Genomic DNA, 26,108 nt, shown 5'->3' with positions numbered 1-26,108 from the left:
ACCTGGCAGAGGGGCGAGGGCAGAGCGCTGCGTGGTGCTGCGTGCCCCAGGCTCTCAGGCCAGCTCTAATCTCATCCAGGTCCACCGGGGGCGGGTGTGCTCTTCGTTAGCACTCTGCTTCTTGGCTTTATCCACGAGACGAGCATCGATTTATTTTTTTTTCCCCGGGTTTTCAGGAGCTGGAAGGAGCACAGCTGGAGCTTGATGTCTGTTTAGGAACCGCGCACCACGACCGTGCCCGGGTTGGTGCCGGTGCCGGCACCGTCGGTGGCAGCGCTGCTTTATTTGCAGGGCTTGCTTGCACTGAGCAGAACAGCAGCTGAAGCATCCGATCGTCTTATTTTGGGGATGATGTGCACCTAACAGAGCTCATGGGAACTGCTGAACACCAGAAAATCCCCTAGGTCATAAAAGAGGCCAAGAAGAGCCTTTCTCCCCCGGAGCCCCAGCCCTCTGCCCCAACACCGAGGCAGCAGCAGAGGCGCTGCTCTGTTGGGCGTAAGGGAGCTCCAGTTCCCCGGCCCCTTTGGGTGCAGTCAGGCACGGGGGTGACCTGAAACAAGCCCACCCCCAAAATGCCCAGGGCTGTTACCAAAGGTGGTAGCATGGTTTCAAAGCGGTCTCACAGCCCCGTGCAGGGCCTATCCCCTGCAGCACGGCCGTGCTGTTCAGCCTTTGGGGTAACCCTCCTGAGTACTGCAAACCAAGAGCCCGCATCCCACTGCCCCCCAGCCCCCAGAGCAGCAGGACCTCAAGGTGTCCTGCCCCCCCCGGCCGTGTCCTGGGTGAAAAAGGCACCGCAGCCGTGCCTGGGGTGCAGAGAGGCTCCTGCTGCACCTGCCCCCGAGCAGTGCAGGGGTAGGAACATCAGCCTGGTGCTCCTCCAGCACCACAACCCCGGGGGGCTCCAGACAGCAGCAACGGGGGGTGCTGGGGGGATGCTGGAGGATGCTGGAGGGTGCTGGAGGGATGAGGAGGGTTGTGGGGGGATGCTGGAGCAATGCTGGGGGGGTATGGGGGATGTTGTGGGGATGCTGGAGGGGTGCTGGAGAGATGCTGAGGGATGCTGGGGGTGCTGGGGGTATGCTGGGGGTCACTGGAGGGATGCTGGGGGGATGCTGGGGGGATGCTGGGGGGATGTGGGGGATATTGGGGGGATGCTGAGGGATGTTGGGGGTATGTTGGGGGTGCTGGGGGATGCTGAGGGATGCTGAGGGATGCTGGGGGGATGCTGGGGGTCGCGGGGGGGGTTGCAGAGCGTGCTGGACGAAAGCTGGGTGATACCAGGCGGTGCTGGGGACCGCGGGGGGGGTGGAGGGGGGCTGCCTGGCGGCCTGCCGGAGGGCTGCAGGAGGATGCCGTAGGGATGCCGGGGGTCCACGGGGGGGGCTGAAAGAAAGATGCCTGGGGGGTGGGGAGGGTCGCAGCCCCCTGCCCCGCTCCCCCCGCCGGGACTACATTTCCCAGCTCCGCCGCGGCGGGGGCGGCGCAGCGCGGGGGGGGCCCCGCGCAGGCGGAGGCGCGGAGCCGCGCAGGGGCCGGCTGGGCTCGGCACGGCTCCGGTGGGCTCGGCACGGCCCGGCACGGCTCGGTTCGGCCGGCCGAGGATGCGGGAGGGGCGGTGGAAGCGGCCCTCGCCCCCCCGGGCTTCCGCGGCCGCGTAAAGGGGCGCCCGCGCCGCCGGCACCATGAAGAAGCAATTCAACCGCATGCGGCAGCTCGCCAACCAGACCGTGGGCAGGTGGGCACCGCACCGGCCCCCCCCGCAGCCCCCCCCCCCCTGCCCGCACCCTCCCCGCCCACCCCGAGCCGCGGGGACCCCCCCCAGCACCGCTGCCGCAGCCTGACCCCTCCCCCCCCAAGCAGCACCCATGGGTGCCCCCCCCCAGCCCGCCCTGTCTGGGGCCGGAGGGGTGCGGGGGGGGCGCGTTGGGTGCCTGCGGGGGGGCACCGCGGGTGTCAGGGGGCTGCGGTGCGCGCCGGGCCCGCGGGCGGCGGTTGTGTAATTCCCCGAGATTTTGCAGCGGTGCGGGGAGAGGGGGGGGGGGGGCTGGGGAGGGATTGATTTATTTTTTTTTTCCTTTTCTGACTCCAGCGCGGCGCCGGGGGGGGGGGGGGGGGGGGGGGTGACAGCTGCGTGACGGGCTGGGCTCCTCGGGGGCTGCCAGCCTGGTCGTGTCCCCATCCCTCCATCCCTCCTTCCCTCCATCCCTACATCCATCTCTCCATCCGTCCTTCCCTCCATCCATCCCTCCATCTGTCTCTCCATCCCTCTTTTCCTCCATCCATCCTTCCGTTCCTCCTTCCCTCCCTCCCTCCCTCCCTCCCTCCCTCCCTCCCTCCCTCCATCCTTCCCTCCATCTTTCCTTCCCTCCATCCCTCCCTCCATCCCTCTGTCCTTCCATCCATCCCTCCGTCCCTCCTCCTCCTCCTCAGGGCCATGAGCCACGGGTGCCCTCAGGCAGGACCCGGTAGGTGCGGGTGTGAGGGTCCTCAGCCCCGCGCCTCATCCCACACAGCCCCGCGCCGTGCAGCCCCGGCTGGGCCCCGGAGCCCCTCGGGCCGGGTGCCCTGGGGAGGAGCAGGGAGCAGCCAGGGGGCTGTGCGTGGTGCTGCGAGCTCACGCACACCTTCAAAATGGTGTCCGAGCATCCTTCCTTCCCCGCTGCCCGGTGGCCCCGAGCTTGGTGCGGGCGGGCGCAGCGCTCTGGGTGCCGGCGGGTTTGGGGATGCTCGTGGCAGGTGAGGCGGGCGGGAGTGAGGGGGCTGCGTGAGCCTGGATCGTTGTCCCCAGGATGTCCTCAGCAGGGACGAGGATTTGCAGCTCGGGCCGTTGCAGGTGTGAGCAGGGGTGGTTTGTCCTCAGCTCGGTGCCGTGCGGCGCTGAGAGGCAGCCGGCCCCAATCCTGGGTTTTTGGTGCTCTTGCTCATGCAGGGGCTGCTCAGCAGGCGGATCGATCAGGAAGCCCTCCGTGCCCAGCTGCAGCTCGGCTGTCTTGTGACCGGCAGCTCGGAGGGTCAGGTCCGGGGCTGCAGGGCCACCGTCCCCTGCAAGTCCTTGATGGGGCTGGAGACCACTGGGCTGAATCCTGGACTGGTGCTGGAGCAGCCTGCGCTGGGGTCTCCGCTGTACCGGGGGGTTGTCCCTCGAGTTGCACAGGGGAGAATACTGGGGGGCCACAAAGAAGGTGGTGGAGGGGGTCCCCAATCCTTCCAGCAAGCTCCCTGTGGGGGTGGCCGTGCCCCCCATGTGTGCACTATGCAGGGGACAGGTGCCATCCCATGGCCACATCCCCCTGCTATGGGGTGTGCCTGGGGGGGTGTCTGGGGGCTGCAGCCCCCCCAAGGACGTCGCTGTGGTGGTGACGGATGGCTTGGGCTCTGTTTGGCACAGCCACAAGGCTTTTCTGTCCTGCCACCCCCTGGCTCGTCCCCTTCATCACCTCACCTGTCCAACACCTGAACAATGTGCCTTTTAATTGACTCGCGCTAATTTGATTTGACTGGCTCTAACGCAAGTCAAATAAAACCAGGAACTCCCCTCCTGTGCCCCCTCCAGGGAGCGGCAGCACCCAGAGGTGCGGCACTGCCCTGCGGAACCAGGGCTCATCCCTTCCCCGGCACCTCAGGGCTTGGGAGTAGGTGGGATGGATGGGAGCTGGAGGGCTGTGCTGTGCCCTTTATTCCTTTATTTTGGTTGTTTAACTCGATAGAAAAAGGGGAAGGGCAAGGAGAGGGGGCAGCAGCGAGGAAGGAGACGGCCACTTGGCCAGGGCACTGCCTCCTCCTGCTGCCCCCTCCTGCATCCCCGCCCCACTGCGCCCTCCTGCTTCCTGGGGGCTGGGGTGGCCACGGATGGTTCCTCGCAGCACCTTTTCCCAGCAGCATCACAAAAATAAGCGCGTGATGTCACAGGAATCCCTGCTTTGGTGGTTAAGGAGAGTTGGAGATCTGGGAACGCTTGTCCCAGCTCAGACACGTGCTTGGTGCCCGACCTTCGGGAGAGCTGCGTAGCCTGGCTGTGAGGCTGTGAGGCGCGTAGTATTTACCTCCATGGGGCAAAAGGAGGGAAGGGAAATCAGTAAGTGGCTGTAAAACACTTTGAAGATGCTGCCTCCAAAGTGCCACGTTTCTGGGTTATTTCTCTGTTTCCCCATTGCATGCATGGGGCCACCGAGGCTGTCGGGAGCTCGCCCCGGGGCTGTTCCCAGAGCAGAAATTCGTCGGCTTTCCAGAATGTCTGAGCGCTGCCTTCGCCGCGCCAGGGAGAAACCGGGCAGCTGCAGCCTCATGCGAAGTGACACTTCGAGGTCCCTGAAGGCACAGCAGGCGACTGGGAACGTGCTCGATGGATGCGGGGGGGGGAAAGGGGACCCAGGGTGTGTGTCCTGGGTGTCCTGGGTGTCCGGGGACCGCGGCGGTGCTTCGGGGCGCAGCGCGAGGCTGCCTGGGGTGCTGCAGGCTCGCGCACGGTTCCTGGAGCTGTCGCTTTCCCTTAAGCACCGGGATGTCCCCGCTTAAACCCAGAGGCCTCCGGTACAGAAGGCTTTGCTCTGCCTGCGGCCTTGCAGGAAATAAAGACGGAGGGCGCGGGGATGCGCTGCGCCGTCGGGGGTTTTCCCATGGGATTTGCAGGAGGCAGCGACGAGCTTCGTGTATCTGGGTTGCACGCACGGGGTGTGGAGCCCTGGTGCCTGCGGCCCCCCCTCCGTGGCCCTTCGGAATCACGGCCCTGGGCTCGCGGGGCTCGGGAGCTGCGCGGCAGCGGGAGAAGGGAGGTGCCAGCTGCGAGCGAAGGCAGGCGGGCGGATATTTTTATCCTCCTCCTAAGCCGGCAGCGCTGACAAATGGAGTGATGAAATATTAATGGAGCAGTCTGAATGTTTTGTCCCCAAATTGCACATAAATCACCGGCCCTCCCGTCGGCTCCCTGAGACCCTGGGGCTGGCAGAAGTGTTCCCAGTGAGTTTGGGGGGCTAACGAGGTGTTTGAGAGCATGGAAGGGATGAGCGGGAACGGGCAATAAACAACGTCTCCGTGGCTGCCCCAGGTTCACAAAACCTCGGTGTGGGCAAATGTGGGGCTGGAGGAGTAGCTGGGAAAGGCTGGGGGCTCCACAAGCTGCCCCAAATCGGGGTGCAAAGGCCTTGAGCAGAGCTCCCTCTCCATCAGTCTGCGGGGCCGCGTGCCCTCAGCTCACGCTGGAGCCGTTTGCAGGTGCTGGGGCCCCGCTGTCATGGTCCTGGTGCTGCCCGTGCCAGACCCGTGCCTCCGCTCTCCTGGAGCCGAGCCGGGGCTGCTGCCGGCTGAACACAGCTCAGGAGCCCGGGGCATCCACGGCAGTGTCACCTCGAGCGTGGTGTCCTCGTGGTGCTTGCTGCATTTTGTGTGCCTCTAAGCTCAGTGAAATGGGGCAGGTCAGGGCTCTGGGGGTCAGGACCTGAATTGCCCCACGGGTGCCAGCACCCAAAGGTGCACGAGGAGGTGCAGGGCTTGGCACAGGGAGCAGAGGTGCTCAGCCCTGCTCTGAGGATGCTTTGCGAGGTCTGGGTCACCTCCGTGCTTCTTGGGACACTGCTGCTGGCCGTGGGTTGCCTTTTCTCAGCCCCTTGTGCACCGTCCCCAGCCCTTTTCCTCCTGGAGGGGGAGCTGAGCCCCGGCCGTCCTTGGGAGTCAGTCCTTGGCCGCCTGCAGCCTGCCTCCCCCTCGCTGCGGCCGGCTGCCGGGCTGTTTTGGGGCAGGAGCCGCAGCCCCCGCGGCGGGCAGAGAGCAGCCCCCCCAGCTGCGTCCTGCACCCCTCCGGCCCCCGGTGTGGGCAGCACCGCTCAGATCAGCCGGTCAGAAATTTGGTGATGATTCTCCCTCTGGGAGAGAATACAGCAGCTAAATCCTGAATGGGGTTGAAATGGTCGTGTTAAAGATGGAGCTCCTTGTGGTGGGTGTTTTGTTCGTCCTAAAAGCTCGTTCCGTGGTGGTGCTGAGCGGTGCGGGGCAGCGGGGCGCGATGCCTGTGCGTGGGGGTGCCACACACAGCGACAAGCACGTATTGGGGTGAGCGTGCATCACCCGACGGGCAGCAGCATTCCTGCATCCCTCCGAGCACCACGGCAGCAGCAGCAGGGCTGGGCTCAGCCCTGGGACCTGGCAGATGAGGGGCGGCGTTGGGGAAGCCGTCGTGCCCCTGTTCTGGTGGAAGTTTGTGCCACCCGGTCCAGCTGCAGCGTGGAAATCCGGGTGCTGCGGGGATGCTCGGGGGAAGCAGACAGCTCGCTGCAGCTCCCGAGGTCAACGCACAATTTCATGTTGGAGGATTATGTAGTATTTATGTTTAAATCAAATTAATTTGCTTGATTGGTGTTGATTTCTACTGGCAGTGATTATTTCTCACAGAAGCCAACGCCGACCAAACAGTGGCTGCATCCCCCCCTCGCTGGCTTTTAGCACCACGTATTAATTGTCCCCTTTCTCCCAGATGTTTGCGGGGACACAAGTGTCTGGATGATGATCGAGGCTGATAATTGCCTGGATTTGTGCTGAGAAAAACAGCTCTGGGGTGGGAATCTGAAGGAGAAGGGGAGGAGCGTGCTCTCCTTTGCCTGGTGGAAAGATGGAAGAAGGCACAGAAAGCCACTAATCCCGGCTGCCTGCCTGCAGGGCGCGTGTAATGAGTGGGATTTTGGGGCTGGGGGGCACCGGGGTTATTCTGGCTGTCAGTGTCTGTGCTCCCCCTGCTGTGTGCAGGGCTGCGGGATGGAGAGCCCGGGGCTCATCCTGCTGTGAGGGGGCAGGGGCTGCTCACAGGAGTGGGACCCCAGCAGGGAAAGGGGTGGGCTCGTGGCCAGAGGGTCCCCACGCCCCTGTCCTGGGGGTGACACTTGCAGAGGACGCGTTATGTGAGTGGGGACGGTGTCACCAGCCCGCTGGGGCTGGATGTGGTCCTGCCCCATGCGGGGGTCCCTGTCCTGCTCTGCCTGCACCCACATCACCAGGCACAGGGACAGAAACGCCTGGGCAAGAAGCGAGGCGGCCAGGAGCTGGCTGGAGGTGCTGGGGGCATTCCTGGGGGGACACAATGTCTGAATGGAAGACGAGAGCATCCCTTCTGCTGCCAGGCACGATTCCCAGCACTGGGAAACCCAGACCGGCTTATCTTGGTTTTGGTGAGTTTCTGTAAGGCTGCAGCTTCCGAGGAACCCATGGGGGATAACAAACCATCATCCAACGCAGTGCATGCTACGTGGCAGGGTAGAGGCCCCCAGCCCCTCTAAAACCGTGTTAACTTCAGGCTGAGGTGGTAGGAGCACAACAGAGAGCACGGGATTTTGCCGGCACGGAGCTGCAATGCAATCCGCTGGCTGGGGAGTGGGACGGCGTTGGTTTTTTTCCTTATAATCTTTACGTGTGGAACGGCCATCTGGAACGGCTTGTTCTGGTTTGATGTGCATTTGGAGATGCTGCTCGGTTCTCACACTCCTGGGTATAATTTACAGATTCTGGAGTGCTGCCGGTGGGAGCAAACACAGAAATGAAGAAAATTGGTTTTGGGTTGTGTTTTTTTTTTGAGCGTTCTGGAAAAGAAAGAACAACCTTAGTTAGGATTGGTGGCAGGAAGTTGGCTGAGCCTGGTGGTTTGCAGGACCTTGCACCCGCTCCAAAACCGAGCGATTTCAGCCCATTTCGGCTGACCCCGGCTGATGGGTCTGTGCTGGAGGGAAATTCCCTGCTGGTGGCTGCGGGGCCAGGCTCAGCGGTGCAGGATCTGTCCCGCCTGACGTGGTACCCAGCCCAGTGCACTCCCAGTGCTGTGAGCAATGCCATCTCATCGCAGCAGTGCCCATGCCACTGCTGGTGACTGTAGCTTGGCCATGAAGCCTTGTGGGGTCCTCATCCCACTGTAAAACCAGCCCAGCTCCTGCAGCACCCATGGGTGCACGGCATGGGCTGGGGATAACCACGCAGCACCCCTAGGGATGTGCCACTTGCTCTGTCTGGAGCAGCGCTGAGCTCCCGTTTGCTCATGAATGCCCCTAAGACTCTGCAGCCCTTTTTTCTCCCCCTTTTGTAAGCCAGATTGTTTGCTGGAGGCCCCCTGACCCGATTAAACGTCCCGTGGGCTTGGTGCTGGGTGCCTGTGTTGGGGTGGATGGTAAGGACGCTGAGGTTTTTCTGTGCCGCAAAGGTGCTTGAAAGCAGAGCGAGGCCAGATTTTGTTACCCCGTTTGAAATGTTTCCTGCTTCCTGCACATGTGCAGCATAGCGCGGGGTGTTTTATGATGGCTGTGAGAGATCTGCCAGAGCTGGACCGTCCTGGCAGCCTGGGTGTGCAAACCTCTCCATTTCGCTGTCCAGAAAAGGAAAAAGCACACAAAAAACATCAGTATTTTTATTTACCCATTTTCTCTGTGGTGACAGCCATTGCATGGCCATCACCAGCTGCTCCATCTCCCCGGAGCGGACACGGGGATGGGGCACAGAGCAGGCGGCAGCGATGCTGGGCGGTGGCACGGCTTCTCCCCCGGGTGCTGTGGGTGCACGGTGCTCATGTGCATCCCTGCTCCTTCCCCTCCACGGACGCTGACTAGGTTTAGCTTCATATGCCGTATCTGCTTCCGAATAGCAGAGGCTTGATGCTGAAAGTATTCTGCTCCCAGCAGTGAGGTCAGGGAGTGCCATGGGGATACTGCGTGGCTCCGATGCGCGTGGCCGCGGCGTGGTTTGGTTTCTGACGAGGTACTTTGGGTACTCGCTGCTTTCTTCCATGCCCAGGATAATTCTGCACCGTTTCCAACCCTGCCCAAAAGGGCTAGCGATGGTGATTTGCAGAAGAGTAACACTTGAACAGCCTTTTTTTTTTTTTTTTTCTTTCCTTTTTTTTTTTTTTTTTTTAAATGCAAGTCTGGTTCTGAGGGGCTCCAAAATCGGTTTTCTCCATGGGTGCATTTCTCACCTACCTCCATGACTGGGTGTAAAAATCCTTGGTTTTTCACATTCACCTATTTCCATCTATCCATGAGTGGGCACAGGTCTTAGCATGGTGCCTTAAAAGAGCACAAATACTGCTAGAAATGACTGATAAATGGGGTTTTGCATCCCAGGGACTTTTTGGCCTCCCCCTTCCAAATACAGGACGAAAGCTTCACAAAGGGCAGTAGGAAGGTGTGCCAAGGGAGCACCGGGGAGGAGCAGAGCCCCTGGGGCCATAACCTGGCAGGTGGAGAGCAGGTCGATTGCTTGCCAAACACAGGGAGGTGTAATGTGCACGTTTAAATCCATTTTTTTTTAATTATACCCAATGGGTTCTGTGCCTCTTTAAAAATAAACTGACTTAAATTGGACACTACAACAAGTTTCCTATGCAAGCTGGATTTAGCACAGTTCATTTACATTTTCATAAAGGCTTTGAACTCAGCGTGTTCGCTGATGAACTTGCAAAGTCCTGCCCCTGGCTGCAAGCCCGCAGCCACGCTGCTGGCACCGCTTTTGAACTTTCCGCCCGGTGCTCTTCACTTCCACTTTCAAATTCTTCGTTTCCACTTTCATATTCTGCATTTCCGCTTATTCAACTCTGCACTTCTGTAGCTGGGTTCTCGGGGCTGAGAAAGTCATGTTGGGTTTTGAAAAGCAAACAGAGCTTGGGCAAGTTAGGTGGTGGGTATTTTTTTTGTTTGTTTGTTTTGTTTTGTTTTTTGGTTGTGGTTTTTGTTTTTTTGTTTTTTTTCCAAGGAGGGCAAAGGATGAGAGCAATTTGCTGTCATGCTTCAGCCTCACGTTAACCAGTGACAAACCTTGAGAGGACAACTGACCTTTACATTTTAGCTAAATTCCACTCTCTGTCCAAGCGCATCTTGACACAGATAACTTTTTTTAAAGAAGAAATGGTTTATTAAAGTTGTAAAAAAAAGCCCTCTATGGTTATGAATAAACATTACAGTGTGCAATGGCTTCAACATGTCTCCTTGCCTACCAGTGCAGTGTGGATGCTTGCAGGGGCTCTCTCAGCTTTGCAGGTAAGTTGTGCCAATTGGCCTTTCTGCAGCAAAATATCCATCGTCCCCAGAGGAGCCCAGCACATCACCAGCGCTCATCCTTCCAGGCACGGGGGCTGCTCCTTCTGCTTTGTGCATTTTAGGGTGCTCAAACCCCATTGGGGTGTCTGGGCAATGATAGAGTGCCTGGGGGGGGAAATGCGTGCCCTGTTCCAGCATGGTGATAGCTGTTGTGATCCACAGGAGGGATGGTTTAGGGCCAGATCTGGGTTCCTGCATCGTCCTGGAGCTTGGACGTGAGGTTCTGCATTGTCCTGGAGTTCGGGTGTGGGGTTTTGCAGCATCCTGGGGCACTGATGTGGGGTTGTACAGCATCCTGGAGCTCAGACATGGGGTTCTGCAATGTCCTGCAGCTTGGATGTGAGGTCCTGCAGCATCCTGTGCCTTGGCACAACCAGGCAAGCTGGATTCGCACCGCTGGGCTCATCCTGCCAACTGTGCACCACCCCTGTGTGCTCAGCCCCACGCAAAGAGGTCAGGTTGCCTGTGGGGATGTGCAGGTCCCTGCAGCAGGGCTGTGTCTCTGGCTGCACGGCCCAGCCTGGGCAGTGATGGCGATGCTCCAGGCTTTGCTTGTCTAGGGTGTGGTGGGGAGAAGCTTTCTGACCAGAAACCATGACTGGGAAAAAAAAAAGCAGGTGGGGCTGCAGGGGCTGCACACGGGGCTGATGGACCAGAGAGCCTTAAACTGATGTGTGCGTAGTCATGGAGTCACAGCATGCTTTAGTTGGAAGGGACCTTAAAGCCCCCTGCCCCCAGCCCCATCCAGCCTGGCCTTGGGCACTGCCAGGGATGGGGCACCCACAGCTCCTGGGGCAGCCCGGGACAGGGCCTCACCACCGTCTGAGTGAAGAATTTCTTCCTCATATCTAATCTAAATCTCTTCTCTTTTAGCTTAAAGCCACTACCCCCTGTCCTAGCCCCACACCCCCTGACACAGAGTCCCTCCCCAGCACTCCTGCAGCCCCCTTCAGGCACGGGCAGGCCGCTGTGAGGTGACCCCTGGAGCCTTCTCTTCCCCAGGCCGAACAGCCCCGGCTCCCTCAGTCTGTCCCCACAGGAGAAGTGCTCCAGCCTCTGAGCATCCTCGTGACGTCCTCTGGACTCCTTCTAACAGCTCCACGTCCTTCTTGTGCTGGGGGCCTGGAGCTGAGCTCAAGGCCCCAGGTGGGGTCTGACGAGAGCACAGCAGAGGGGGACAATCCCGTCCTCGCCCTGCTGCCACGCTGCTGGGGGCAGCCCAGGGTGCAGTTTCTGGGCTGCAATTGCACATGCTGCCGGCTCATGTGGAGCTTCTCATCCACCAACACCCCCAGGTCCCTCTCCTCAGGGCTGCTCTCAGCCCATTCCCTGCCCAGCCTAGATTTGTGCTTGGGATTGCCCCAGCCCAACGCAGCACCTTGCCCTTGGCTTTTCTGAACCTCATGAGGTCCGCACAGGCCCACCTCCCAGCCTGCCCAGACCCCTCATGATGCCAGCCCTTCCTTCTCAAGGGTCCCTGCACCACACAGCCCGGTGTCATGGGCAAGGTGCTGAGGGTGCCCTCGCTCCCACTGACCACATCTCCAGCAGGAATATAGAGCAGTCTGGTCCCCATATGGACCGATGGAGGAGCAAATCCCACCGTGTCCAGCACGGCCATGCACCAGGCCCTTCACCAACTCATTTTTCTCTTTCTGCTCTCGCAGGGCTGAGAAGACAGAGGTTTTGAGCGAAGATCTTCTGCAGGTAAAGTGCCTCTGCCCTGAAGAGGGCAGCCACAGCCCCGACACCCACGGGTGGCTGCGGGTGCTGCAGTGGCACAGGGCGGTGGGTGCAAGACAGGGACAGGGACGGGAGGTTTGGGGCTGGACGGGGGCTCCCCAGCCTGGCAGTGCGGGTCAGTGTTTCTCATGGCTTCATTTTTAGTTCCTGCTGTCTCTCTGTGCAAGCTCAGGTCTCTGCTGGCACTACACAGCCTGGGCCTTGGTGCTGTGTGGGGCGGTCGCATCTTTTGGGGAGGAGGAAGGTGCAGCAGGCAGAAGGGGCGAGCTGCTCTGTGCTGGTGCAACACCTTCTTTGGAGGGGTTGTCTCAAGGGAAACGGGAACGCAGCCCCTTTTTGGAGTGGTGTCTCATTGCCTCCTTGTCACACACCTGCGTTCCTCCTGCGCAGAGTGCCCCATCTTTCGAGGCATACACAGATGTGTAGATATGTACAACTGGTGTGCAGGGCCCCGACCAAGGCAGAGCAGCCTGTCCCACACCTATCCTGCCGTCTCTGCTCCCTGAAGGACCTGCTGCCCTGTTGGCACGTCCCCGTGTCCCAGGGGCAGGGGTTATTTGTTTTTCCGGATTATTTTCCCAGATGTTGCACTTTATGCTTAGCTGCGCATTTTCCCCGACAGTCTCGGCTACGTTTTTCGTCAGATCTTGTTTGCTGACATTTAGTGACTCATCTCGCTGAGCTTTTGGATGGACTTCCCTGTTTAAGCAAGTCCGAGGCAAATCAGGCAATTTTCAGCCCTGGGGTTGAGTATCTGCCAGTTTGGTGCAAACAAAGCTTACCTGGGGAGAGAAAGCTCCTGCCCTCACTCGGCTGCAGCAGCGTTGTCCCAGCACTGCTGTTGTCCCCACGCCTGTCCCCAGGGCCACTGACCCTCTGCCTGGCACAGCAGGGTGTTGGAGGACAGCCAGGAGTCTGTACCCAGCCCGACGCACCGGCAATTAAAATCCCTTTGATTAACAAAGGGATTTGGCTGCACCAGGGTGAGGATGAGGAAGGACGGAGCGGTGACGGGTGCCGCTGTGTCCGCAGGTGGAGAAGCGTCTGGAGCTGGTGAAGCAGGTCTCCCACAGCACCCACAAGAAGCTGACGGCATGTCTGCAGGGCCAGCAGGGCGTGGACGCCGACAAGCGCTCGGTGAGGTTCACCAGGCTCCCCGGGGGGTGCCGAGCAGGCTGCGGAGCCGTTTCCTCCTTTCCTTTAGCTGGACGCATGTGGGTGCACACGCAGGAGTGCGTGGGGCAGAGGGGTTGTATACATGTGAATAAAGCACCCGTGTGAGATGCTGGGCAGAGCTCATGCAGGAGCACAGCCGGGTGACAGCAGGAGGGGCTGGGTGGCCGTAGCCATGTGGGGCTGGGGACATCGTGATGTCCCACGAGCACGGGGAGCCTGACGGTGCCGGGGCGCTCCCTTTGCAGAAGAAGCTGCCGCTGACGACGCTGGCGCAGTGCCTGATGGAGGGCTCGGCGGTGCTGGGTGACGACTCCCTGCTGGGGTAAGAGGTGGCACCGCCACCACGTCCCCTCGGTGCCCACCATCCCTGCCCCTCGCCTCACAGACCCCAGAGCAGGATGCCCCACGGCTCTGGCCGGGATTGCTACTATCCCTCCCCAGCCTCGCCGTCCCCTTGCAGGAAGATGCTGAGGCTGTGCGGGGAGGCAGAGGACAAGCTGGCGCAGGAGCTGATCCAGTTCGAGCTGCAGGTGGAGAGGGACGTCATCGAGCCGCTCTTCGTGCTGGCTGAGGTGGGGCTGGGCAAAACGCAGCCGGGCGCAGCGGGCGGTGGCGTCTGGGGGTCGCCAGGGGTGCCGGGTGCCAGCTCCTGCTCTCAGCACAGCCGGTGTCTGCACGGCCCCCAGCCCGGCCGTGGGGCAGCTCCCTGCCCTGCTCAGCCTCCGTCCCGCTTGGCTGTTGCTCTTTTCTGTCTTTCTTCAAGGCAGAGGCTTGAACGCTTTTATTTCTGAAACACGTTTCCAAGCTCCAAACAAGGGAGGTTGTTGTCTGGGATTTTTTTTTTTCCTTCTTTTTTCTTCCTGCTGCCAACTTTCTGTTTTTTTAATTTTGCCAAATGCTTCTTCTTCTTTTTTTTTTTTTTTTTTTTCTTTCCCTTTTATGTCTTGCAAAATGTCACGGGCTCCATTCTGATTTTATCGCCCCCGGCTGAAATACGAAGAGCTTTATTGACTTGCTGGTGATAGGACAGGAGAGCAGGGCCAGGCTGCAGCTTTGGGGCTTTCAGCCACTGAAGAGCCCTTGGCAGACGCTGTCTGTGCGTGGCAGGCTTTGCTGCTATGGCTGGCACATCCCAGGAAGAGTTTTTCTTCCTTAAGCCAGGTATCCAGGTGCAGGAGGACTTACTGACCGAAGGATGCCTCTTTCGGGGATGGGGTTTTCACACTTGCGTGTTGGTGTGGAGGGATTGTGAGCATCACGGGTGGGAAGCAGAGGAGGGATGGGCTGCGCTGCCTTCCTAATGCTGCGGGGATTTAAGCGAGGTGTTTCTCTCCTCCCATGCCCCTGTGTTGCTGCAGGTGGAAATCCCAAATATCCAAAAACAGAGGAAGCATTTAGCAAAGCTGGTGCTGGACATGGACTCCTCGAGGACGAGGTGGGAACTGCAGCCGGGCTGCCTGTGCTGGGCAGGTGTCACTCCTTGCGAGGGGCTTCAGGGCTGCCCCTGGCTCTGTAAATCCCCAGGGTGGCTGGGGTGATGCAAAATGCATGGCCAGCAGCCGTGGGAAGTCACAGCCTGGCCATGTCATGGTGCCTCTAAGTCAAGCTCTACAGTGATCCCATAGCTCTGCTCTGCAAAATCCCTTTTCCCTGCACACTGCAGGGAAAAAAAAATGTATTTTTTTTCTGGCCCAAATCTTTATTTTTTCCTGTTCTCCCTATCTTGCTGAATTCGTACATGGTGGCAAAGAGCCAGCTGCTCCTGCTGCTGTAGAGCAGCGCTCGGCTGGCAGAGCCCAGCTGGGGACGTGGGATGTCCCTTGGCGTCACCCCGTGTCCCAGGTGACTTGAACAGCCCGCTTGGGGCTGTGCCTGAGGCAGTCTGCAAGCATTTGAAAAATAATAATTGCTAAATTGGAGCTAGGGAGCGTTTGGGCTGGGGGCGGCTCCTGCATCCCAGCACGGGCTGGGCCCCTTTCCGTGGTGCTCAGCCCTGGGGGCTGGCAGGGGGTCCCTGGGCTGCCCACCGGCTCTGCATGGTCCCTGCCCCTCCTGACACCCTGCCCGCTGTCCGCAGGTGGCAGCAGTCCGCAAAGTCATCGAGTTTGTCGAGCAACCTGCAGCCGTCGGGCGCCAAAGCCGACGCTCTCAGGGAGGAGATGGAGGAGGCAGCAAACCGAGTGGAGATTTGCAGGGTACCGCTCGCGGGGGCTCAGCCTGGGGCCACCCCGGGACACGTGGGGGTGTGGGGACGTCAGGGCACAGCGGGAGGGACAGCACGGCTTGGGGACACCTCCACGTGCAGCCAGGGCTTCAGCATCCCCTCGCATCCCAGGCGCCACTTGCAGTGGGAACCTGCAGCATCACCCCCTCTGCTTCCCCGTTGCACCCAGAAACCCTCCCCGGGGCTGGCCCCGTGCCCAGCACAGCCCCTGGCAGCCCTGGTCCCCTCCCGGCCCCACTGGGCATTGTGGGGTGCTCGGGCACAGCACGTGCCACCCTCAAAAACAGGTGCTGTGCCCCAGAACTGCTGGGTGTGAGTGATGCTTCCGAGCCACAGTTCCTCTGTCCCCCTGTGTCCCACAGCTCTTGGGAGCCCGAGAGCATCCTGTCCCCAGGGCTCGGCTGAGTCACCTCGTGGGGACAGAGGCAGGACCCGAGTGGCCTTGGAAATCTGCTCCCAGCCCTGTGCGTGTCCTCCAGTGTCAGTGCAGGAGGGGGATTCTTAAAGAGCAACTGCAAAGTGCATAGAGAAAGCGTGAGGATAGAAAACGTGAGCCGCGGGGCTGCGTGCAGCTCTGGCAGGGCTCCTTGCAGCTCGGAGCAGCCAGCTCCCTCCTCCTCGCTGCCAGAAAGCAGGAGGGGCACCCGAGGGCCCGTCGGGCTGTGCTGTGTGCGTGCTGATGCAGTGCCCGCGGCACACGAGCCGTGCTGCTCTGCTCTGCAGAAACGCAGCTGAGGGGCTGCTCGCACGGGAGAAGCGATGCAGCGAGCGAAGAGCAAACTTTTGTGCGATTTGTGCCAGATCCGTGCTGTTCAGCCCGGGAGGTTTCCATGTAAATCGTTCTGAGAAGCTTGAAACGGCAAACTGGGGTTTTTGCAAGGCTGTGGGAGACTGGAGAAGTTTGTAACGCAGCAGAAAGCAAAGCCTCGCCGTGCTGCTGGGCGTCTGGGGTCCTGGGCACATCTCGAGCAGGCGCTGCAGCGTGCCGTGCTGGGCTCAGCGCTGAGGCTGAGGCAGGGAGGAAGGCTGGCGGGCAGCATTGTCCACTGTGGTGGCCACAGCACTGGGCGTGCTCCTAACTCTGTGCTCCCTGCAGGACCAGCTCTCGGCTGACATGTACAGCTTCGTGGCCAAAGAAATCGACTATGCAAACTACTTCCAGACGGTAAGCGCTGCGAGCCGGCCGCTCCCCTCGGCCCCGCGCTGCGGCTGCCCCGTGCCCGTCCCCACCGCGCCAGCGGCACCACGCGCACTCGGTGCCCTCTCTCCCCAGCTGATCGAGGTGCAGGCCGAGTACCACAGGAAGTCGCTGGCGCTTCTGCAGAACGTGCTGCCGCAGATAAAAGCCCAGCAGGGTGAGTGCACGCGGGGCTCGTCCCGCTCCCGAGGGGGGTGACACTGGGGACACAGAGCCCATCACCCAGCGTCACGCCAGCAGCCGTACGTGGCTTTGCAGACAGGCTGCGGTGTCACCGTGTGGCGTGGTGCCTGGCTTACAGCTGGGCACCCTCTGTCTGCTCCCCCTCTTTGCATCCCTCCTGTCCCTGAGCTGGGGAAGTGTCCCCGTCCCCTGAGGCCACTGTGCTGTCAGCCCAGCAGCCGCCCTGTGCCCCGGTTGGGCAGGGAGCGAGTCCTCAAATTGTGGTAAAAGAAGGGGGAGAAGCCTGCAAATGTTTGCGAGACGTTGCTCCCCTGGAAAGCATCATTCAGCCCCCTTGAAATGTGACGGCTGGGAAATGTTTTGCTAGGATTTCACCTTTAAAACCCACTTCTGGGTGTCCCAGGACAGAAATGCGGGGTCGTGGTGTTGCATCAACACCCAAACACCCGCTGCCATCCCCGAGCTTCTCCTCTGGGGGGGTGAGGAGAACACGGGGTGCCCCCCACTCTGTCCCCCATCACCTCTCTGCCCGTTGCAGAAGCGTGGATGGAGAAGCCATCCTTTGGGAAGCCGCTGGAGGAGCACCTGGCCGTCAGCGGGCGGGAGATCGCCTTCCCCGTGGAGGCCTGCGTGACCATGCTGCTGGAGTGCGGCATGCAGGAGGAGGTGGGTGCTGGGTGCCAGCATCCTGGCCACCTCTGGTGGCATGGGGACAAGTGGCCGGGGAGGTTTCGGGGCCATGCCTTGGTGCCGACACTCCCTGTGTCCTCTGCCAAGGGTCTGTTCCGCGTGGCTCCCTCTGCCTCCAAGCTGAAGAAGCTGAAGGCCGCCCTGGATTGCTGCGTGGTGGACGTGCAGGAGTACTCGGCCGACCCGCACGCCATCGCAGGTGGGGACCACCCGGGGTTTGGTGGCTTTGGGGTGCCCTGGTCCTGATCTTCTGCTGGTCGGGGGCTAGCCTGTGTTGGGCAAAGTGGAAGCCCTGCGTTGGGGCACGGGGGGGATGCTGCCAAGGGCAGGAGCCAGCGAGGTGCTTGTGCTGCGCTGAACACATCGAAGAGCTGGGTTCAGGCTTGCTTTGAGCCTGAATTGGACATCCCTCACCGAGTGCATGCACCTCCCCTCTGCCCCTGCTGAGGGATGAACCCCACGGTTATGCTGAGCCTGAGATTCTCCAGAGGAGCCAAGAGCAGGCAGGGAGCTGCACACACACACCCCCTAATTGAGTTCTCAATCATCTCTCTGCTGCTTCTGCAGTGATGCAAGATGCCCTCTGCACGCAGAGCCCGGCCTGCTGGGCTGTCATTGAGCATTAATTTGGTTTAAAGGCGAGTCAGCTTTTCCCCTCCTGGGCTTGGCTCCTGCTGGCTGCAGGGTGTGGGCACTGGTGTCCTGTTGGGAAGCCACCGACCGAGCTTCAGAGATGTGCTGAGTGGGGGGCTTGGGGCATGGTGCTGGGCAAAAAGGAGAGGCAGAGGGGCTGCTGGAGGGGAAAGGGAGAGGGAGGAGCTGCAGGGGGTGGAAGTTCAGCAGCTGCTGGGGTTTGAGGAGGCTCCAGTGAACCGAGTGGGTCTGGGGAGGCAGCACACGCCGGGCAGTGCTGCCAGCAGGGGGGTGCAGGTGGCCCCGGTGAGCCGTGGTGAGCCCCGTGCCCGCTGTGTGCTTCAGGAGCACTCAAGTCCTACCTGCGCGAGCTGCCGGAGCCGCTGATGACGTTTGAGCTGTACGAGGAGTGGATCCAGGCCTCCAAGTGAGTCCGGGTCGGGAGGTGGCCTTGGGGCTGGGGCTGTCCCCGCGGGTGTCCCCCCAGAGCCCCAGCCCCGTACTTGGCCTCGCCTGTGCCCCAGCCCTGGTCCGGTGCTGGCATCTGCTGAGGTCTGCCCGGGGTCTTCCCCAAAGCAGTTTCAAATGAGTTTCAGGAGGGGCTAAACAAGCAAATTGTAGCCCCGTGGCAGTTCCCTGAGGGTGAGGAGGCCGAGCATGAAGGCTGACGGCCCACGGATGGCCAGCAGCACGGAGAGCAGCAGTGCAGGAGCTCCCAGGCTCCAGGTCCGATGCTCCCACACACCCAGCCCAGTGTGGGCACCTTCTTGAGTTGTTTCTGACCAGCTGCCAGCATGTGGGGTGTTTCCTCCAGGGTCTGAGGGCTCTTTGATGCTCCTTGGGGGTTGCATGACCCAGTGGCCTTGATGTCACCAAACCCTGATGTCCCCAGCGTGGTGCACAGCACCCTGCCCGAGGTGGCTCAGCTCTCCCAGCACCTCACAGCTGGGCTCTGCTCCCGTTCCTGGCTGGGTCTGCAAACCCTGCCCGAGGGCGCTCAGACCTCCTGCTATAAATGCACAAACCCATCCGTGCGGTGTTCGGGCTGCTAAAGGAACAAGCTCAGAGTGAGCACCCCAATGTGAAGGGCACCATCCCCCTCGGTACGGTGCCTGTGCTGCAGGCAGTGGGGTGGTAGGGTTGGGGTCTGCGGGGTGCTCACCCCAATCCCAATCCCCTCCCGCAGCATCCCGGAGCAGGAGAAGCGGCTGCAGGCCCTGTGGAACGCCTGCGAGAAGCTGCCCAAGGCCAACTACAACAACATCAGGTGAGCGTGGGGCGGCCGAGGAGCCACCGCGGGCATGGGGAGGGCGCGCCCTGCCTCACCTGCACCTGGGCTCGCCCCTGCAGGTACCTGATCAAATTCCTGGCCAAGCTGACTGAGTACCAGGACATGAACAAAATGACGCCGAGCAACGTGGCCATCGTGCTGGGCCCCAACCTCCTCTGGCCGCAGGCAGAAGGGTAACGTACGGCGGTGGGGGTGACGGGGACTGAAGCCGCAGCCCTGGGGCACGAAAGGTTTCTCCCGCAGCGTGGGGGCAGCACCTCATGGAGGGGCTGCAGAGCAGGGGCGAGAGACCCGAGGGGCTGCTGGAGGGGCGAGGGGTGGATAAAACCCATCAGGGAGCGGGGTCGGGCCGTGGCGGGGTGGCAGCCGCCGAGCCGCTGCCCGCTGTGTTGCAGGAACATCACCGAGATGATGACGACCGTCTCCCTGCAGATCGTGGGCATCATCGAGCCGCTCATCCAGCACGCAGACTGGTTCTTCCCCGGAGGTGGGCTGAGCTCCGGGATGGGATGGGATGGGATGGGATGGGATGGGATGGGATGGGATGGGATGGGATGGGATGGGCATCACGGGGACCAGCTGCCCCTCCTGGCCCTGGGGGGTCAGAGCTCTGATGTCCCCGTCTCGCTTTGCCACCCAGACATCGAGTTCAACGTCACGGGGAACTACGGCAGCCCCATGCACGTGAACCACAACGCCAACTACAGCTCCATGCCCTCCCCGGACATGGACCACGCCGACCGCAAGCAGCACGACCAGGCGCGGCGGCCGCTCAGCGTGGCCACGGACAACATGATGCTGGAGTTTTACAAGAAGGATGGGTAGGGCTGGGGACAGAGGGGGTCACAGCAAGGGTGCAGACTGGTGGAGGTCGGGTGGTCCCAGGATGGGAGGACCCTACTGTCCCTGCTGGGATGAGAGCTGGGGGTGCCCGGATGAGACCCGAGCTTCTCACCAGCCCCAAGCCTGCTGGAGATGGGAGCAGGCGGGCCCATGCCATGGGGCTGGGGCTGCATTCTTCTCCCCGTGTCACCTCCTGTGCCCTGCTCAGTGCTGTGGGCCCACAGCCAGGTCCCAACCCCATCCCCTGGACTTCCCCAGCCCCAGCACGACCTGGTCCCCCCCCATGTCCCTCCTGCACACACACTCCAAGCCCCTCGGCCTCACAGCTCCCTTTCCAAGCAGCAGGCACTGCACCGTGTGGCTCATTTTAGCTTCTTTTCCACTAATAACTGTGTGTTTCTGTCCACGCAGCCTTAGGAAAATCCAAAGGTACGGTGTCCTCCGCGGCAGGACTGGGAGGGTGCTGGGAGGATGCTGGTGCCTGCTGGTATCGGGGCAAGGGGCGACGTGGCCGGTGACACAAGCTTGTCCTGCAAAGCCACCGCTGCCCTGTTGCCGTGGAGGTCCATTCCCAGCAGCTTCCCTGTGGAAGAGGCGTTTGTGGGGACCAGACCCCGCTGCAGCAGCCGGCCCTGAGCCCTGGCCACCAGCTGGGCTTGGGGCGGCTGCACAGGGTGGGGGCACCCCACAGGGGCCCTAGCATGGTCCCGTCCCACCGTGCGGGTGCTGAGGACCCGTCTCTGTCCCCCCAGCATGGGCGTCAGGGTGATGGACACCTCGTGGGTGGCCCGCAGAGGCACCTCGGGGGGGCGCAAGGCGTCCGCCACCCCCCCGGCCACGCAGCCCCCCGCGCCGCCCGCCGAGCTGCCCGCCACGCCGCACTCGCCCATCCCCGAGCAAGCGCCCGATATTTCGGCGACCCCCTCTCCTCCTCCCACCAGCTTCGGCTTCCCACCCGCAGCCGAGCGGGCAAGGTAAGGACACCCCATCCCCTGTCCCCATGGTGAGTCCTCCCCCGGGCACGGCCACCCCCTGGGAGCGGGAGGAGAGGGTGCTCCTCGTCCCCGTGGTGCCCCCGTGGGGTCCGCAACGAGCTGGGCTCACCGTGGTTATCCTGGGCTGGAATTTGGGTGATAACGCAAAGGAAGGAGCTGCTGGGCTTGCAGCGGCCAAAGCGAAAGCCTAAAGGAGCCCGGTGTTCCCCGAGCCCAAGGTCTGTGTGTCTGCTTCATCCTGCATGGACCAAGTAGATGAAAATATCTAAATTACACCTTCCTGCCCCAAAACAGGGAGCCTCCCTCTCCCACTGCCCCAACAGGGCTGTTTTCCCCCAGCCATGAGCTGTGTGGCAAAGGGCTGGCCGAGCACCCACGGGTGCTGTGGGGTTCTCATGGAGGTGGGACCCTCCCTGCAGCACTCCCTGGGCTCATCCTGCCCAGGGGCCGGGTCCTGGGGCTGGGCTCGGAGCCGTCGCAGCCCTGTCCCGGGGGGGCTGTGGGGGTCCCCTGCTGCTGCGCCCAGCACGGCGGGTGCCCAGCGGGTCCCCACTGTCCTGCTGCTGCTGTATTTTGGTGCTGTTTGTGCCCAGCCTGCTTCTGCTCTGTGCTTGGCTCCCAAGGCACCGTGTCCCCCATGCTGGAGCTGCCTTCACCCACTCCTCCTCCTCCTCCTCCTCTTCCTCCTCCCCTGGCTGGAGGAGAGGTGCCGGCCGAGCTGGGCTGCCGATGGCACCGCAAACGACGGGGACGTGCCAAGGGCTCCTTTAGAGGTGGCTCCATGGCTGGGACCATGCAGAGCCTGGAGCTCGCCTCTCCAGGCACGGGGAAGGGGCTGTTCCCCAAATCCCCCCTCATTTCGGTGTCGGCCTCTCCTGCAGCAGCCCCGAGCGCTCGGTGGGGCCGTGCCCGCTCCCACTCCGCCGCTGTTTCACTGCTGCTTTCGCTTCCTCCCCTGCCGATGCTTCTTCTGTTCGTGTCTTTTATTTCCTCGTTCTATCGTTTTGCTGTTCTGTGGCTGTTTTTGGACATTTTGCAGCACGGGTGATGCGCCGCCTGCCTGGTCGGATTGCTGCTACAGCCCCCCCCGCCCCGAGGACAAGCGGGGTCCCCCGGCCCCCGGTGCCCAGCCCCGTCCCCTGCCCTGGGCACAGCCTGCCCTGGGGCTCGGCCCCGCACCCCTGCGCCTCTGGCCGGGCTGCAGCCGCAGCCTGCCTCCCCCCCGCTGCTCCTCTTCCTCCCCTCGCCCTCTGCTCGCCCCCCACGCTCGCCCCAAGCCCTGCTCCCTGCCGGTGCCCCCGCAGCGCTCCCTGGCCCCGTGGCACTGCCCGCTCCCCATCACTGCCCCCCTGCTCCTGCCCCCCCCCCGGCCCCGAACGCTGCCCTCTGCCCCCGGGGGCGGCCGCACGCCGGTGGGAGCCAGCCTGGCCAGGTAACTGCCCCCGACACCCCTGGGTGCCCTCCCATGGGTGGTGGCCTCGGTGTCACCGCCGTCCCCGGGAACGGCTGCGAGCCGTGTGGGGGCTTGCCTGCAGCATGGCTTCTGCGCGGAGAAATCGCTTTAAAAAGCTGCAATTAAAGCAAAGTCAGATTTTAACACCCCCCAGCGCGGCACTGGGCACCTTTGGGCACCGCCTCGCACCGGGATGCGCTGGGTGCCGGGGCGCTGGGTGCCGGGGCGGACAGGACCTCACTGCTGTTTTTTTTTTCCCTCTTCCCCCCCAGCACTTTAAAACCCAAGGAGCTCTCCCCCGTCTCCGGGCCGCAGAAGGGCAGCGGGCAGCAGGCAGCGGCCGCGCCGCCGTCCCCCGCCGAGCAGAGCCCCCGCAGCCTGCGCAAAGGTGGGTGCCCGGCGGCGCGCCCGCCTCCCCGCGCCCCTCGCCCCGCTGACCGCCGTCCATCCGTCGGCCCGTCTGTCTGTCCGCCTTGTCCGTCTCTCCCGCAGCCTCCAAGAAGCTGGCGCCCATCCCGCCCAAGGCGCCCTCGGGGGGCACGTCGGAGCCGCCGGCGGGCCAGCCGTCCCCCGCCAGCCTGTCCCCCACCCCACCGAGCACCCCCGCGCCCTATGGACTCGCTTACCCGCAAGGCTACTGCCTGGCCTCAGGTCAGCTGTCCCCAGCCGCCGCACCTTCCCCGTCTCCTCCTCCTCCTCCTCTTCCTCCCCTGGGCGGCTCTGTAACCAAATCTCGACCCGTCCCCAAGCCGAGGCAGAGGCCCTCGCTGCCGCCGCCGCAGCCCCCCACGGCCAGCGCGTCCGGCTCTAGCCCCCAGCCCGCGGAGCCCCCCCTGCTCGACGCCGTGGCCCCCGGGGAGAGCGTGCCCACAGGTAACCCAGCCGCTGCGGGACGCTGAGGACGCGCCGGGGCTGCGCCGGGGTGCTCGGAGCCGTCCAGGGCACGGACCCCAGCTGGGGACCCTGCTGGGACCCCGTGGGCAGCCGGGGCTGTGGTCTGGTGGCACGGCTGCGTCTGCGGAGCAGAGGGACCAGGACGGCTGCTCATGGCCTGGGGTTTGGTGGCGGTGTCCTCAGGAAGGTGGTAATGTCCTCGGGAAGGTGGTGGTGTCCTCAGGAATGTGGAAGTGTCCTTGGGAAGGTGGCAGTGTCCTCAAGAAGGTGGTAACATCTTCGTGAAGGTGGTCATGTTCCCAGGAAGATGACTGTCATCAGGCAGGTGGAAAGGTCCCTGGGGAGGTGACAAGGTCCTCAGGAAGGTGCCAGTGTCTCTTGGATGGTAGCAGCGTCCTCAGGAAGGTGGCAGGGTCCCTGGGAAGGTGGCAGTGTTCCCAGGAAGATGACAATATCCTCACAAAGGTGGCAGTGTCCCTGGGAAGGTGGCATTGCCCTCAGGAAGGTTGTGACCTCACTGGGAAGGTGGCAGTGTTCCCAGAAAGATCAGTGTCCTCATGAAAGTGGCAGTGTCCCCAGGAAGGTGGCAATGCCCCATGGAAGGTGGCAGTGTCCCTAAGAAGATGGCTGTGTCCCCAGGAGGGTGGCAGTGTCCCTGGGCAGTGCCCCAAAGCTCTGCTGCTGTGTCCTCTGTGTCCTGACCTTGTCGCTGTTTCTTTGTCCCCGTCCCCCACCACTGCTGTCCCCAAGGGCCACCCGCTGCCACCCCCTCCCCACTGCCACCTGTGGGTGCATGGGGCAGGTGAGAGCGCGCCCCCAGCCCCATCCTGCCAGCAAGGACACTTTTGTCACCTGGCTCTGGCTTCCTCGTGCTGCTGGCTCCCTCCTGCCCCGCGGCCCTGGAGAAGTGAAGTGGCAGCAGGCACCCAATGGTGTCCCCAGCTCGGCTCCCAAGGGGCTTTGCCAAGGGGTGGCAGGACATGGTGGCAGGATGGCATTTCCCCATCCTGGGCATTGCAGGGGACACTTTGGAAGTGGGGACAGCCTGGGGACATGGTGCTGGCAGAGTTTGGTGCCCCAGGGGCACTGCATGTCCTGCGGGGCGCAGCGTGGCTGGCAGCCGGCTGTCCCCACACGCAGCACCTTGATGTGCCCGGTGACACAGAGGGGATGGGACGGGGGGACCATGCAGCGGTGGGGTCGGGCTGTCCCCAGGCGAGCTGCGTCCCCCTGCTGCTCCCCGGTGCTGTGCCCAGGGCTCGGTGCAGCCCCCACAACACACCCCAGCGTGGTACCCCAGGCGTTGCGGTGGGTCTGTAGCCAGGCGCGGTGCCCCCCAGCACAGCACCCATACCTGGTGCCCCCCAGCACCAGAGCACCCGACCCTGGTGCCCCCAGCACTGCGCCCAGCTGTCGCTGCGCTCTGGCACTGCTCCCCTGGGTGCTGCCGCCTGTGGCAGGGTCCCCGAGCTGGCAGCTGCAGGAGCAGGGCCCAGGACTTTCCCGTGCTCCCCTGGGTGTGTTCCTGCCGCCTGCTGAGGGACCCCAACGTCCCTCCAGGAGCGGGGACAGGCAGCTGGCCAGGCTGGGGGCTCCGTGTGCCGCCCTGGCGGTGGCACCAAGCGCTGCCCGCCCGTCGGAGCACGCCGTGTGCCAGCACCCGCCCGTGCCCCCGTGGCAGCCCCTCACACCGCCCGTCTGTGCCCGCCGCAGGTCTGGTCCATTTCGAGATCCCGTCCATCCACCTCGGCGTCGATGCCGCCCTGCGCCGGGACCCGCCGGACGCCGCGCAGAGACTGTCGGTGAAAGCCCCCCCGGAGGAGGAGGAGGACTCGGAGAGCACGGCCCTATGACAGCGTCCCCTCCCCGCCCGTCCCCGCGGCACCCGGCCGGCGTTCGGGGGACACTGCTCCTTGGTTGGGTTGGGTTGGGTTGGGGTCGCCTTATCCAGACTTTGCCTTGTGACTCGGTGCCTATGTCCCCCCCGGCAGGCGCCCACATCCCGGGGCGCATCCGGCATCCCCGCGGTGCCACCGGGGCTGGAGAGGTGCCAGCGGCCCCGTCCTCCCCCCGAAACAGGGCACGGGGGGCACCACATGGGTGGCGTTGCTCCGGGGTCTCGTCTCTTTGCTTCGACCCCACCGTGCGCTCGCTGTGGCCGAGCGGGGCTGGGGGAGGCCGGCCCAGCAGCAATAAGGCGAGTGCTGTGGGGGGGGACGTGTCCCCGTGCCCCGCCTGCAGCCCCCGCTCGCTGTCGTCATGGGTTGGTGGCGTGGAGCAGAGGCTTTGGTTGTGCATGCAGAGACAAAGTAACCTTTTATCCTTTTCAGAGAGATGGTATATATATATATCTGGTGGGCATAGATATATATATATTATATATTTGTATATAGAGAAATATATATATATATATTTGTTTTATTTGGAGCCATTCCACCTGACCTGGCGTACAAGGGCCAATGTACATGGAAATGCTTCGCCTTCCCGGCCCCCCCGGCCCCGCTCCACTCCCTGTGCTGCACAGCCCAGCCCCCCCCCGGGCTGCCCTCGGCCCCGCCGCGATGTGACCGTCACCCCTTGGGGGGGCCGGGCGAGGGGAGGGCGGGAGCACCCGAAATAAATGTGCAAATTGCTGTTGAACTCGCCCCGAGCCTGGGTTTATTCGACGCCTGCGGTGGCTTTGCAGCCAGTTGTGGTGGTGGTCGTGGGGCCGTGCTG

General features: G+C 62.6%; 1 protein-coding gene across 3 annotated transcripts; it reads left to right on the top strand.

Annotated features, from left to right (window-relative positions):
- The first annotated feature begins 1,556 nt into the window (after positions 1 to 1,556).
- Positions 1,557 to 26,035, top strand: ARHGAP44 (Rho GTPase activating protein 44). Of its 3 annotated transcripts, none has more exons than XM_032199738.1 (21): positions 1,557 to 1,741; positions 11,735 to 11,774; positions 12,843 to 12,947; positions 13,232 to 13,308; positions 13,447 to 13,558; positions 14,345 to 14,421; positions 15,064 to 15,181; positions 16,307 to 16,375; positions 16,484 to 16,565; positions 17,130 to 17,257; positions 17,369 to 17,480; positions 18,260 to 18,341; positions 19,101 to 19,181; positions 19,265 to 19,378; positions 19,601 to 19,692; positions 19,846 to 20,026; positions 20,460 to 20,477; positions 20,801 to 21,022; positions 22,769 to 22,884; positions 22,989 to 23,147; positions 25,104 to 26,035. In XM_032199738.1, the coding sequence occupies exons 1-21, from the start codon at positions 1,689 to 1,691 to the stop codon at positions 25,241 to 25,243; spliced, it is 2,178 nt and encodes a 725-aa protein (XP_032055629.1). In that variant the 5' UTR covers positions 1,557 to 1,688; the 3' UTR covers positions 25,244 to 26,035. The 3 variants fall into 3 exon arrangements, with proteins under 3 accessions (XP_032055629.1, XP_032055628.1, XP_032055630.1); XM_032199737.1 differs by having other exon boundaries at positions 22,989 to 23,369; XM_032199739.1 differs by lacking the exon at positions 25,104 to 26,035 and adding an exon at positions 23,246 to 23,360.
- Positions 26,036 to 26,108: the final 73 nt, after the last annotated feature.

Source organism: Aythya fuligula, chromosome 18 (genome assembly GCF_009819795.1).
Source record: "Aythya fuligula isolate bAytFul2 chromosome 18, bAytFul2.pri, whole genome shotgun sequence".
Classification (NCBI taxonomy): Eukaryota; Metazoa; Chordata; class Aves; order Anseriformes; family Anatidae; genus Aythya; species Aythya fuligula.
The sequence above is the reverse complement of the archived record's forward strand: the minus strand, read 5'-3'. Positions and strand labels throughout refer to the sequence as shown.

Bases quoted from the DNA above. Each gene is read 5' to 3' on its own strand.
- ARHGAP44 (XM_032199737.1), top strand. From the start codon at position 1,689: ATGAAGAAGCAATTCAACCGCATGCGGCAGCTCGCCAACCAGACCGTG. The intron at 11,775-12,842 runs GTAAAGTGCCTC...CTGTGTCCGCAG, and splicing joins TGAGCGAAGATCTTCTGCAG to GTGGAGAAGCGTCTGGAGCT. The intron at 13,309-13,446 runs GTAAGAGGTGGC...GTCCCCTTGCAG, and splicing joins GGTGACGACTCCCTGCTGGG to GAAGATGCTGAGGCTGTGCG.